Genomic DNA, 14,731 nt, shown 5'->3' with positions numbered 1-14,731 from the left:
TCGGAAGCCGAGACAGTCTTAACTGTCTAGGCCACCGAGACAGACAAGACTGTCTCGCAGTCAAAATCCGTTCATAACATGGTATTTTCAGTTAAAAGTCCCAGATGCTATAAATACCCCCCTAGGGCCGTTATTTACAGGGGATTCGAGCAAATCAGAGCATAGAGAGCAGAATACTTGAGCCTTTCGATAATTCCTTGAGATTTAAGCTTCGACTTAATCTTAAGAAGAGTGTTCATCTTACTTTGATAAGATATTCACTGATTTTTATTCTTTCTTCTAAACGAAGAAAGAATACCAAAGATTCTCACGATCTGTGAATCGGTGGTCCACGAGTCAAAGCACTCCCAGCACAGGCAAAGTCTCACAAAGCAGGAATAGATAAACAATTTCTGTGTTATTTTCTAGAGAGTTATAATTTTCCTTTTATTGTGTAAAAGAAGTCCTATAAAAAGACTATTTTCTTTTGAATTCGTTGTAATCGATCGAATATATAATGAATTCCACAATAGCATCAACTTTTAACGAAAACACTCATCATGTGAAAATTCTGCTGAATCATAACTCGGATTCAGTAGACTTATAAGATCGAAACAATAGTTTTTTTTTTAAATTAAAGTTATTTAATCTAAACTCTCCATACACAAGTATCCCTAGCCCTAGCCAGTGACTAGTTTCTCAATTAACCCCGGCTTGAGTGTATCATAAATCCTTAATTTACACTGGTTTGATTACAAAGTAAAAACAAGTTTGACACAATAAGATATTAATAAAGCGCATCACAGAAAGATCTTACATCCCTTTTATTATACAAATCATTCTTCTTGATGATAATAGCGAATCTCTGAGAAGAACAGTGACAATGATGAAGTCCAAGGGCATCGCTCCTCGAAGTTTGATAATCGAATGATGAAAAACAACGTCGAGAATGCTTTTTGAGAAGCTTGAAAGATCTTTTCACCAAATTGACCCCCCCCCCCCCTTCGTTTTTCTTTCTCTCTCTAGTTTAGGATAGGAATTTGTTGTGAAAAATGTAAGGAAAGAGCACATATACTTCTAGCAATGAACAACTTGGATTGAATATGAAAATACATCAGAATTCTGAAATTTGACGATCAAACATCGATGGTCGACCTTCACTATCAATGGTTAAGTTGTCAGCATTGATGGTCAATGTTTAACCATCGATGATCTGAATGTCTCTAGATGTTTACATCATCGATGGTCTTTTCAATTATTATTGGTCAATAGATCATGTTGAGAGCAACCATAAAGCTGTTATAATAGAGATTTTGATAATAGAGTCAAACATTATAACACATGCAAGTTTCAGCATCCGTGCATATTTCCACCCTGTTCCTGATTGTTTTGATGTTTTCTCGATAAAATGTTCATATCTCGAGATACACATCTCCAAATTGAGTTCCTGCAGAATCATCACAAAGAGACGGACACTCCCATATACCCAAAATTGATTTTCACTATTTTTTGATATAGGACGCTTAATCGAAAATAATTAGCTTTTACTTTATTTTTAGAAATAAAGTTGGAGTCTTTTTAGATTAGGAAATAAATTTAATTTTAGAGTCAAATTAGATTAGGAAGCAAAATCAATTTTGATTCATGATTTGTTTCCTCTATTATAAGGAGTCTACGTCAAATTAGATTAGGAAACAAAATCAATTTTGATTCATAATTTGTTTCCTCTATTATAAATAGTCTTTTTTTAGGATAGGATTTAAAACTTTCTATTTTTTGTAATTCTAGTCTTAGTAGGAGTCTTATTTGATACTTTCTATTTTTGTAATTCTAATCTTACTAAGAGTCTTATTTGTTTTTCTATATAAGAAGAGTCTTGTAAGCCCTAGAGGCATAATTTTTTATTAATAAAATTTTTTTTTCCTTTAATATTTACTTCGTGGATTCGAAGATTTTCCTTGGTGCATTCCGAGGCTACTACTTCCGCGCTGCGTCAATTGGTATCAGAGCCTTGCTCCTCCAATCCGATGGCACCTGATGAAGCCCCTTACTCTCAAACTGAGTTCGACGTGCCGAAGGCTGATTTTAATCAGATGAAGACTATTTTTGAGCGACTTGCGTCGATAGAAGAGCATCTGAACGCGGCAGGAGTTCGAAATCACGTTGATAGTTGCCAACGACGTGATCCGACTCCATATGATAAATTCAACAGGGACAATGATCTTAAGCAAGACATTAGAGTTGAGAAAAGTAGTAAAGAAGCAATAAAGAAAGAAGAACCATCTCCGGAGCAAAATATATTTTGCACGAGATGCACCGTGATGCAGAAGATTTGTAATGTTATAATTGATCATCACAGCAGCAAGAATCTTGTCTCTCAGCGTTTGGTGGAGAAGTTAGGACTTAAGATAGAGAAACACCCACCTCTCTACATGATCGACTGGATTAGCATGGACAATGTTGTGCAGAACGATGAGAAGTGTCGGTTACGTTTTTCCATTGACCGAACTTATTTTGATGGTGTATTGTACGATGTGGTCGAGATGGATACTTGTCATATGCTTTTAGGTAGGCCATGGCAATTCAATAACAGAGCTACCCATAGGAGCAAAGACAATGTTTATATCTTCAGGAAAGATGGATGACGAATTGTGCTCAAGCCTCTTGCAGAAAAGGAACCACCTAAGATAAAGACTACTAAGAAGAAGGAACTCTTGGTGTCAAACAATGATGCTTTAACAGAAAACTTGAAGCAATTTAAAGAGGTATGTGACTTGGTTGTAACTGAAAAAGAAGAACATGTGTTTGTGGAAAATTTGTAGTAAATAAAAATGAAGGAAAATTTGATTTGTATTCTCTCGATCTTAATTACAATTTGAATTCCGATTATAAAAGAGAGGAGAATGAATTTGATTCTCCCCTTTGTTTAATTCTGGGTTCTTCACGGTGGCGATGGACTGCTTCCTTCGAATGCTCGCGTCGAATTTGCTCTCCGTTGACGATCCGCATGTCTTGATTCACTAGAACGGTATCTCCTCCTTACGATTTGATGTTGTGGAGAACTTGTAAAGCAAGTTTTAGAACTCTTGATGAGTTGATTGATCTTAACCGTAATTGGTTAGACAAGCTAAGGATCTCTTCTTTGCTCCACCATAGCCGGATCTAAAAGCCAGCCCCTCTAAACTGATTTTTTAGTTATTTATAGGGGATTAAGGGGTGTAACCGTCCCCTTAATTTGCTCCTAAGTGGGGCTAATAGGATGTAACCACCCCTTAAATCACACCTGAGTGGAGTTGTGATCCCCTCATATTGTGGGAAACGGTTTTGAAACCATTCAGCTTGTGTTTGAACGAGTCAAACGCAAGATCCGCGTTCTGGTGTGAATTCTGCGTTCAAACGCAGTGTCTGGAAGCTTGAACGCAGAGTTTGAAGGCTCGGACGCAGCGACTGGAAGCTCATTTGGCTGCTTGTTGGAAGCTGAGTTTGGCAACGGATGAAAGCTGCGTTGGCAGCTTTCGGAGGCTGCGTTTGCGGCCGAACATGAGCTGCGTTGGTAGCTAGATCTGAGCTGCGTTTGTAGCGTTTGGAGCGGAATGTGAGCTGTGTTTGCAGCCAAGTTTGACCTGCGTCCACGGTCGAATTGGTGTTGCATCTTGATGATGGTACGCGGGGAGGACTTCTACGTCTTGGTTTGAAGAAACCGTCGATTTATAGTTTCTTTCTGTCAGAGCGTTGCAAAGATAGTTATTTTGTAATCTTTACTTTAGCTCTTTGATATGTGAGAGTCATCAGATTGTAACTCCTGATGTTGATTGTGAATGTTGTTGATTAGAGCTTTCATCAGTTATTGTGAAGATCGTCAGATTGTAACCTTCATCGATCTACGTAAAAGTCTTTAAATTATAGCCTTCTAGAAGTCGTCAGATTGTAACTTCCATCATTGGTGTTTGATGGGGAATCAGCTATCTATTGTGATTTTTAGACAGCCTACAGAACCCCCTCCAAAGTTTTCGAAAGTTCGCGGTTGACTGGTACGAATTTTCGAAATACTTTGGATCTCAACTCTGATCTTGGTGCTTTTGATTCCTTGTCATAAGGAGTTGTTCTTTGCACCCGCTTCAAAGGCATCTTGGTTGAAGGGATTTTCCACGCATGACCTCCATTTAGCTGATGGGCCCGCAAACATTTATAGGATTTTTGGTAAACCCTCAGCCATCAACGGATTTGATAAGCCTTTACTGACTACCGTTTGAGTCGGGCTAGCACATGGATTGTCTAAGTCTGTTCCACATGTAACGTTGTGCTAAGAGAATGAACCCTCTTAGACTTGATGCTATGATTTTGAATACATAGACTTTGTCATTATTTCTTCCTGTGTTACTTAAAACACTGAAAGAAAGTTAGAAGTGTCAGAGGTGTAATATTAACTTGGCATGAATTTTCACTTAGAGTGAAATTCAGAAATTTTCTTTATTATCACTAGGATAATTTCAGAAAATATTTAATCCGCTGGAGATTTTATAATGATAACTTTCTATTCTTGTTAAAAAATGATTAACAAGTTCATTGGGGGTTTGGCTGTTAGAGGTGTGATGTTAACCTAATAATATTTTTATGGACCTATCACTCCGTTGACGAGAGTCGATAAGTGAAAAGTGTTGCGATCAGAGCAACTTTGAGGATCTATCGCTCTGTTGACAAGAGTCGATAAGTGGAAAGTGTTGCGATCGGAGCAACTTTGAGGACCTATCGCTCTGTTGACAAGAATCGATAAGTGAAAAGTGTTGTGATCGGAGCAACTTTGAGGACCTATCGCTCTGTTGACGAGAGTCGATAAGTGGAAAGTGTTGCGATCGGAGCAACTTTGAGGACCTATCGCTCTGTTGATGATAGTCAATAAGTGGAAAGTGTTGCGATCGGAGCAACTTTGAGGACATATCGCTCTATTGACGAGAGTCGATAAGTTAATTTTGTCAGAGGTGTTTGATATTAACGTGACAAGAGAATGTTGCGATCGGAGCAACTTTATGGACTTATTATCCTATTGAAAAGGATTGATAAGTGGATTGTCAGAGGTTTGGTGTTAACATGACGGGAATTTGTTGCGATCAGAGCAACTTTGAGGACTTATCATCCTATTGAAGAGGATTGACAAGTTGATTTTGTCAGAGGTGTGATATTAACATGACAGAAATTTATATTGCGATGAGAGCAACTTTGTAGACTTATCATCCTATTGACGAGGATTGATAAGTTGATTTGTTAGAGGTTTAATATTAACGTGATAGGAATTATGTTACGATTGGAGCAACTTTGTGGACTTATCATCCTATTGAAGAGGATTGATAAGTAAATTTGTCAGAGGTTTAATATTAACGTGACATGAATTATGTTGCGATTGGAGCAACTTTGTGGACTTATCATCCTATTGAAGATGATTGATAAGTTGATTTGTCAGAGGTTTAATATTAACGTGACAGGAATTATGTTGCGATTGGAGCAACTTTGTGGACTTATCATCCTATTAAAGAGGATTGATAAGTGAATTTGTCAGAGGTTTAGTGTTAACGTGACAGGAGTTTTATACTTGTGATTTGAACAAGATTTTGGGGACTAGCGTCTCGCTAGGGAGAATTGCTAAGTAAGTTTATCATCAGAAGCGATGAATTTTAATACTAAGATTTTGAAGACTTAGTGTCTTGCTGGGGAAGATTACGATTTGAGAAATTTTGAGGACCTATCAACCTATCGAAGAGGATTGATAAGTTGATTGTCAGAGGTATATTGTTAACGTGACAAATTAGGAGTGATGCAAGCTGCATTCATATTCTGTGGGGGTGATGATCGTCAGAAGTATAATATTAACTTGACGATGTAAAAGATTTGTTACTCTTAATCCAGTGGACTCCAAGTAACCAACCCCCGGTCTTGATTAAGACTTAGCAGGGGAATAAAAAGAGGTAGACAAGGCACATTACCTAGTGGGGCACTATCCATGAAGTCGAAATAGAGACACATCACCTGGTAGGCCATTATCTGATGAGTTTGACTATCAGAGGTAACTGTGATAGTTTTGTAAACCTACCATCCTATTGAAGAAGATTGGCAAGTTGATGGACTATCAAAGATAACTATTAACATGATAGTTTTTGTGGACTTGTCATCCTACTTAAAGAGGATTGGCAAGTTGATGGACTATCAGAGGTAAATGTTAACGTGATAGTTTTTGTGGATTTGCCATCCTACTTGAAGAGGATTGACAAGTTGATGGACTATCAGAGGTAAATATTAACGTGATAGTTTTGTGGACTTTTCATCCTATTGAAGAGGATTGGCAGGAGAATTTAGAGGGAATGGACTATCAGAGGTGATCATTAACATGATAGTTTTTCTAGACTTGTCATCCTACTTGAAGAAGATTGTTGGGGGAATTTGGAGAAAATGAACTATCAGAGGTAATTGTTAACGTGATAGTTTTGGTGTACCCGCCATCCTATTGAAGAGGATTGGTGGGGGAATTTGAAGGAACTAGACTGTTAACGTGATAGTTTTGGTGGACTTCGTGGTTGACAGAGGTATTCTATTGAACATGACAACTCAAAAAATTTATTACTAATAATCTAATGAACTACAAATAAACTAACCCCCAGTCTTGAACACGTGCAGGGGGGAAAAGGGTAGACATGACACATCGCCTAATGGGCCACTATCTAACGAGGTTGACTATCAGAGGTAACTGTTAACGTGATAGTTGTTATAGACCTACCATTTTACTAAAGGGGATTGGCTTCAATGGCCATAGTATCTTCTCCTTCTGACTGAGAAGATTGAGCTTGGCCCGATTGCTCCGGTTGATCCTGCCTACTTTGCTCTTCAGCTTTGATCCTGACAATAATCTTTTGAGCCTGTTCGCCTTGAGAGATTAGTTATCTCCAGCAATGACATCCTGCAACCCCTATTCGGGCTAGGAGGTCGGTTTGCAAATTGTGTCGACAGGTCTCCACTAGGGTAGACTGTGTCATACCTGTCGGACATCACAGAGCCATGTTTCGAAACCTTTTGACGAAGGATTTGACAGACTCCCTCTTCTTCTGCTTAGTGGCGAGAAGGGTATGAATGGAGACTTCTGTATCATCTTTAAAGAATCTTGATAGGAAGAGTCTCTCTAGATCCGTCCACTTTTGGATACATCCAGCAGGCAGTTTCCTGAACCATTCAAAGGTAACTCCCTTGAGGGTGCCAATGAACAATCGAACCAGTATGGCGTCGTTTGATATCACATTCCCAGTCTGTGACTTAAAATGATAAATATGTTGGTTCGGTGATCCCGTGCCGTTAAAAGTTTGTAACATCAGGAGTTCAAACTTTGGAGGATAAGAGGCTGCATCCTATTCGGCAGGATAAGGCCTGGAAACTCCCTCGTCTTGGACCTCGCTTCTGTTAGTAATGGCATTTAGGCGGGCTTCCAATTCTTCCATTTTGACAGACTAGAGATTCTGCTCGTTCTTCGTCTCTCTTCCTTCATCAGAGGAAGATTCCAGGTTATGGGCTTCTTGGTCAGAAGCCGTGTCATCAACCATTTTTCCTTTCCCTTTGCTTGTGTAAAGTCGGGATGAAGATACTTTTTTTCTCCGGGAAGATTCTTGCCTAGGTGGCAAATCTGTCTTCTGAGATTTGGCCTTGTCTGCGACGAGTTGAGTCAACAGGACCATGAGTTCATTAATGGCCTCCTTCTGAGATTTCAGTATGGCCTCCTGCTCATTAAGTCTCTTCACGAGGTCTTCATGGTTTGCCGTCATATAAGCGGAGCTCTTATGTTCAACAAAAGAGCTTGATGATTGGGACTCTGCAATGGCTGAGTGTTCATCATCGGAATTGGTTCCTTTGGCTAGCCTCCGATAGTTGACAGGGAGAATAGCTCTTGTTTGTGTCCGAGTGCGTTGGTAGACTCCTTCAAACTCGTTAGCGATTTCTCTGATGGTTGGTGAACGACTTGTCTCAGAGTCATCGGAACTAGGACCTGAGGCTTTCTCTCTGCTGATCACATTGATAGTGACCCCATGATATTCGGTCTCTGGAGACTTCTTCCTGTGAAAACGTCGTCGTTGGTTGGGCAAAGCAACATTCGTAAATTGGTCGAACACCAACAGTTTGGCTGCATATGAGCAGCATTGACATCCCGAGAGGACCGTAGGAATCAATCATTCACATTGGAATGAACGAATGACTTGTTGCATCGGTCTTTCTCTTGATATGAACTTTCTCAAATCTGTTGTGAAGATTCGAGGAGAACTACTCACTGGTCGTGAGGTTTGAATTAGAACCCCCAGTACATGATTGGATATGGCTGGATCTTGGTGAACATGGATCTGGTTGAGATGTCTTGAATCCATGAACTTCTTATATCCGCCCCTCAATCTAGTCGTGCTACGCATAGTATTCGGGGGTCTCGCTGCCCGATCAGCGAGCCAGGAGTCCAGGTGGTGGCGCGCCCCTGGCTGGGGGGGTCCGGGGGAGAGGGCTTCTTCGTACTTGGCTTGATCGAACTCTACGATAAGAGTTTCAACCGTCGTTCCAGTGAGATGAATATCGGATTGCGCCACCACTTCTTCGTCAGAGAAGCTTTTCCCCAATGGAGTCGCCATTTTTTGTTTGTGGAAAATTTGTAGTAAATAAAAATGAAGGAAAATTTGATTTGTATTCTCTCGATCTTAATTATAATTTGAATTCCGATTACAAAAGAGAGGAGAATAAATTTGATTCTCCCCTTTGTTTAATTCTGGGTTCTTCATGGTGGCGATGGAGTGCTTCCTTCGAATGCTCGCGTCGAATTTGCTCTCCGTTAACGATCCGCACGTCTTGATTCACTGGAACGGTATCTCCTCCTCACAATTTGACGCTGTGGAGAACTTGCAAAGTAAGTTTTAGAACTCTTGATGAGTTAATTGATCTTAACCGTAATTGGTTAGACAAGCTAAGGATCTCTTCTTTGCTCCCCCAGAGCCGGATCTAAAAGCCAGCCCCTCTAAACTGATTTTTTAGTTATTTATAGGGGATTAAGGGGTGTAACCGCCTCCTTAATTCGCTCCTAAGTGGGGCTAATGGGATGTAACCACCCCTTAAATCACTCCTGAGTGGAGTTGTGATCCCCTCAGATTGTGGGAAACGGTTTTGAAACCGTTCAGCTTGTGTTTGAACGAGTCAAACGCAAGATCCGCGTTCTGGTGTGAATTCTGCATTCAAACGCAGTATCTGGAAACTTGAACGCAGTGTTTGAAGGCTCGGACGCAGCGGCTGGAAGCACATTTGGCTGCTTGTTGGAAGCTGCGTTTGGTAACGGATGAAAGCTGCGTTGGCAGCTTTCGGAGACTGCGTTTGCGGCCGAACATGAGCTCCGTTGGCAGCTAGATCTGAGCTGCGTTTGCAGCGTTTGGAGCTGAATGTGAGCTGCGTTTGCAGCCAAGTTTGACCTACGTCCGCTGTCGAATTGGTGTTGCATCTTGATGATGGTACGCGGGGAGGACTTCCACGTCTTGGTTTGAAGAGACCGTCGATTTGTAGTCTCTTTCTGTCAGAGCGTTGCAAAGATAGTCATTTTGTAATCTTTGCTTTAGCTCTTTGATATGTGAGAGTCGTCAGATTGTAACTCCTGATGTTAATTGTGAAGGTTATTGATTAGAGCTTTCATCAGTTATTATGAAGGTCGTCAGATTGTAACCTTCATCGATCTACGTAAAAGTCTTCAAATTATAGCCTTCTAGAAGTCGTTAGATTGTAACTTCCATCATCGGTGTTTGATGGGGAATCAGCTATCTATTATGATTTTTAGACAGCCTACAACATGTCTCTACCGAAATTCCTCCTAAGGTGCAAACACTCGATATGCATGAGATGCATGATGGTGATATGATAGTGAAGATGGATGAAGTTTATGCTCAGGTGACACTCCAACCAGTTAATTCATATGATGAGAAGGCATTGCTGGCTTCGGGTCTTGCACTAAAATCAAAAAAACCACAAACAGAATTCTTTTGTAAAACTCTGACTGCAAGTGACACAAGCACACATGGAGGGTTTTCCGTTCCTCGCCGCGCTGCAGAAAAGATCTTTCCTCCTCTTGATTTCCCTATGCAACCACTTGCTCAAGAGCTGCAGGCCGGGGACTTGCACGATAACGTTTGGACCTTCCGCCATATCTACCGTGGTCAACCAAAAAGACACTTACTCACAACGGGTTGGATCTTATTCATAAGCGGGAAGAGGCTGTTTGCTGGGGATTCTGTTTTATTTATTAGGGATGAAAAGCAACAGCTTCTCTTGGGGATTCGGCGTGCTAATAGGCAACCGACTAACATCTCATCATCAGTTCTTTCTAGTGATAGCATGCATATTGGTATTCTTACTACTGCAGCTCATGCGGCTGCAAACAATAGCCCATTCGCTATATTTTACAAACCAAGGGCGAGTCCTTCAGAATTTGTGATTCCTTTAGATAAGTACTTACAGAAGAACAACATTCAATTTAATGCTTCTAGGCTTCCTCAGCAGCAAATGCAAGATGCTAACTTGCAACAGAGGCAGCAATTCGTTAACCAGACAGCTGCCATGAACCTGCCACAAGCTAATTTTGGTCAGCCCCAGATTTTGGTCCAGAACCAGGCACAGCAGCAGCAGCAGCAGCCACTGATTCAGAACCCCAATGTGCAAAATAACCTCCAAACTAGTCAACAGTTGCTACTTCAGCAACAACAGCAACGACAACAGCAACCCTTGCAACAACAACATGTAAAACATCAAATGGAGAAAATCAATACTAAGTACAAGGCGGATGCTGATCGATGGAGGTTAAGGAAGATATTTATCAATGAAACTACTATTCAAGCAAATATAAGCTCGAGGACGAGCTTCTTTCAACAAGGGGAGACTGATGTAGGACGCTTAATCGAAAATAATTAGCTTTTACTTTATTTTAGTAATAAAGTTGGAGTCTTTTTAGATTAGGAAATAAATTTAATTTTAGAGTCAAAATAGATTAGGAAACAAAATCAATTTTGATTCATGATTTGTTTCCTCTATTATAAGGAGTCTACGTCAAATTAGATTAGGAAACAAAATTAATTTTGATTCATGATTTGTTTCCTCTATTATAAGGAGTCTACGTCAAATTAGATTAGGAAACAAAATTAATTTTGATTCATGATTTGTTTCCTCTATTATAAATAGTCTTTTTTTAGGATAGAATTTGATACTTTCTATTTTTTTGTAATTCTAGTCTTACTAGGAGTCTTATTTGATACTTTCTATTTTTGTAATTCTAATCTTACTAGGAGTCTTATTTGTTTTTCTATATAAGAAGAGTCTTGTAAGCCCTAGAAGTATAACTTTTGATTAATAAAATTTTGTTTTCCTTCTATATTTACTTCGTGTATTCGAAGCTTTTTGTGGATTCGAAGATTTTTCTTGGTGGATTCCGATGCTACTACTTCCGCGTTGCGTCATTTTTTTCTAGAACTAGTTGTGATTAACTTGTCGACTTGTGCTATTCACTTCCGAACTTGATTCTAACTTATTGTAACTTATATACAACATCTCAAATATATATTAGGTCAATTTAAATGTTTGTTATTCATCTAAACTAAGTGAAATGTATTGACAATCACTAGGATAATTACACCAAAGCACAGAATACCAGGATGTAAATAATACTAACATTTTAATGACTTTTTAGTATTAGATACTTGCTATATCAGTAAAAAAAACAAGGAGCTGCTGAGTCGTGTCCCCTTGTAGGCTGCAGCGTATCGAACTCCAGTCCTCATTCAATTCCCCTACCAAATAAATAACGTATATAAATCTAAGCTCAAAAATTAAAAAAATGTAAATCACTCCTAAGCTGAAGATTCTCTAGGGACTTGTGTTTGCCTAGGGACTTGCGAGTAGCTGACGCGTGTTCTAATGATGATGATTTTCACCTAACAAAGAACCTAGACGTTGCTTTAAGTATGGGATTTCTTAGTAAAAAGGTACTCATGTTTGCTCTTAATTATAGTTTTAGTTTAAGAATAAAGGTGAAGCGTACCTTTAGGAGGCCTGAACCTAGTCGAGTACTTGCCAAACTAATTACATGATCCTCGTTAGAGTCGCAGTTGTAATAATTTACATCAAAGAAAAAGGTCCTGTCCGATTTTTCCTCGGCAAGAATCAAGATTCCAGAGTGAAAAATACGGGAGTCTTCGATCATGTGAAGTGGCAGCGTGTCTCCCGTGCCCCAACTCGCACATGGACACAATAAAAATAAGGTTGGATTGCACTTAAATAGCCTATTGTTTCCCCCAATAAATATTTACATACCCTAAATTTTAAACGGAGCAGAAATGCACCATAAACTGTAAAAAAAAATAAAAATATTACAGTTTGCTCAAGCAGCTCATGTGCTACTCATGAGACTAAATTTAAATGCAAACTAGTGCAGTTATTGAATTAATTAAACCTCTACCTACCCCCTTCTCCTTATCAAGTTATTTTTCCTCCTCTTCTTCATCTTCTTCCATCTCAAGCTTTGCAATATCAAATTGGTGTGTATAGTTGTTTTCACAAATTCCATTTGATATTTGCATTATGCAGTAAAAGAAGCCTAGAGCAAGATTTTGTGGGAAATTATGGTTAAATCTAGAATTAAACAGTGAAGGATGATGTGTTGTAATTTTAAACTTTTTTAAATTAACTGTTGTGCGTTTGTGAAACGATGTGCTTAAAGCAATATTTGGCCTACTACGGTGCAAGGATCCCAATGCCAAACTACTTCTAGAAACAGCAGTACAATAATCAGTGTGCACCAACCCAGTACTGTCAATATCTCCTCGATCTATAAGACCTTTCGGTCAAAGCAAAGATCTCGTCGATTTCAGAACATTTCGGTTCAAAACCTTTCGGTTTAAGGGCAAGTTCCTGTGGGCATAATTTTTGCAGCAGCAGTATAACAGCAACAACAACTTCGATCCGACGTCCGTTTTCAAGCTCACGTGTGTATACCGACATTCGTATTCCACGCTCGTGAGAGTATCTTCATGAGCTGCCCAAGGGCGCTATTTATAGGCCTCTAAGACCGGCTTAAGAGTCACTTGCAATTAATGTGACTGTTACAATTCTCAAAGGCAATTAAGATTGTAACATCATATGCATTAAATTGCTCTAAATGCTATTGTAAATGATGCATACAGTAACTCCTAAATACAAGACAATCAATGGAAGCGGTGCTACGAAACGCGAGGGTCACGTCTTAGCAAATCAGATGAACCTCGTCTAACAAACGAACATCGTCAAATAGGAGAACCTCGTATGACAGACGAACCTCGTCGAACGAGTGAATATCGTCAAACAGGCGAACCTCATATGACAGACGAATCTCATCGAACAAGCGAACCTCATATGACAGACGAACCTCGTCGAATGAACGAACATCGTCAAACAGGCAAACCTCGTATGACAGACGAACCTCGTCGAATGAACGAACATCGTCAAACAGGCGAACCTCGTATGACAGACGAAAATCGTCGAACGAGCAAATCTTATCAAACTACGAGAACGCTAGGGTCACACCCTCGTGCGAATGCGTAACTCATCTGCATGATGTGAAGCAGCCTACGAGGCAACCTTCGTGGTGCCAAACAACGCTACCTCGCCCCGATGCCTCCGTGCGAAGTACAAAGTGCGCATAACAAAGCACCACTTAGCGCCTTCGCCCGATTAGCCCCGATCCCATTGGCCCACAGCCCACGGCCCACTAGAACTTATGAGGGATTAATTCAAATAAAACACTTCTCTGCTTGCCGTTAGTAAGCCTCGAACAAGGAACCTTTTGAAATACCAAAACATAAACTTTTCACTAGGCTACTAAGCATTTATGAAAAGTACTTGTAGTTAATATATATATAGTTTGAAAACTCATTTTAGAAAGCGGTCTTGACAAAAAAATCCAACAATCCCCCATAAGTTTTTAAACTAGTGTCATGTTATGGTGTCGTTGTTTCAATCGTTGTGCATAAGGTAGATATCGTAAGGATTTGAATCCCCTTAGACTAACTGAATAGAAGATAAGATGTATGGTGTCGCTGAGACTTGAACCAACACATGTCTAAAACCTAGCGATCACACACGATCAAACTCATCTGTGGTAGTTTTCACTTTGAACCACACTTACATTTGCCTTTGCACATTTATGACCTTGTGCTTATCCTGGTTTCTACTAGGGCTCTAGGTTTCTTTCCACAAGATACCAAAGGAGACAGTCAGATCTCCATCCAGGCATAGGTGAGTTCTTTAGGCATGTTTCCTATCAAACATCCTGCATCCGAAATGCTTTGAATTCATTAAGGCTTAAGAGTCATTCTCTCTCATGATAGGATTCTAGGTGAGTCCTTTAGGCGTGTTTCCTATCTAACACCCCGCATCCAAAATACTTTGGACCCATTAAGGCTTAACAGCAAACCCCTTTACTTGATAGGATTATCAGTGAGTCCTTTAGGCGTGTTATCTATCCAACATCCCGCATCTGAAATGCTTTGGACTCATTAAGGCTTAACAACCAACCTCTTTACATGATAGGATTTCACTTGTAAATCTTACTTGACATTTGAACCAATCATCTTGTCATTAGTAGCGTAAGCTTTGAACTAATAACTTGACGAAATGGTAAGTATTTTCATCTTGTCATTAGTAGCGTAAGCTTTGAACTAATAACTTGACGAAATGG

At 39.7% G+C, this 14,731-nt stretch overlaps 1 protein-coding gene across 1 annotated transcript; it reads left to right on the top strand.

Annotated features, from left to right (window-relative positions):
• LOC109838496 (auxin response factor 5-like) lies at positions 9,862-10,935 on the top strand. Its single transcript, XM_020406932.1, has one exon. It carries the CDS (start codon positions 9,862-9,864, stop codon positions 10,933-10,935), a length of 1,074 nt encoding a protein of 357 aa, XP_020262521.1.

The sequence above is a fragment of the Asparagus officinalis genome, chromosome 4, assembly GCF_001876935.1.
Source record: "Asparagus officinalis chromosome 4, Aspof.V1, whole genome shotgun sequence".
Classification (NCBI taxonomy): domain Eukaryota; kingdom Viridiplantae; phylum Streptophyta; class Magnoliopsida; order Asparagales; family Asparagaceae; genus Asparagus; species Asparagus officinalis.
Note: the sequence above shows the minus strand (reverse complement) of the source record. Positions and strands in the feature narration are given on the sequence as shown.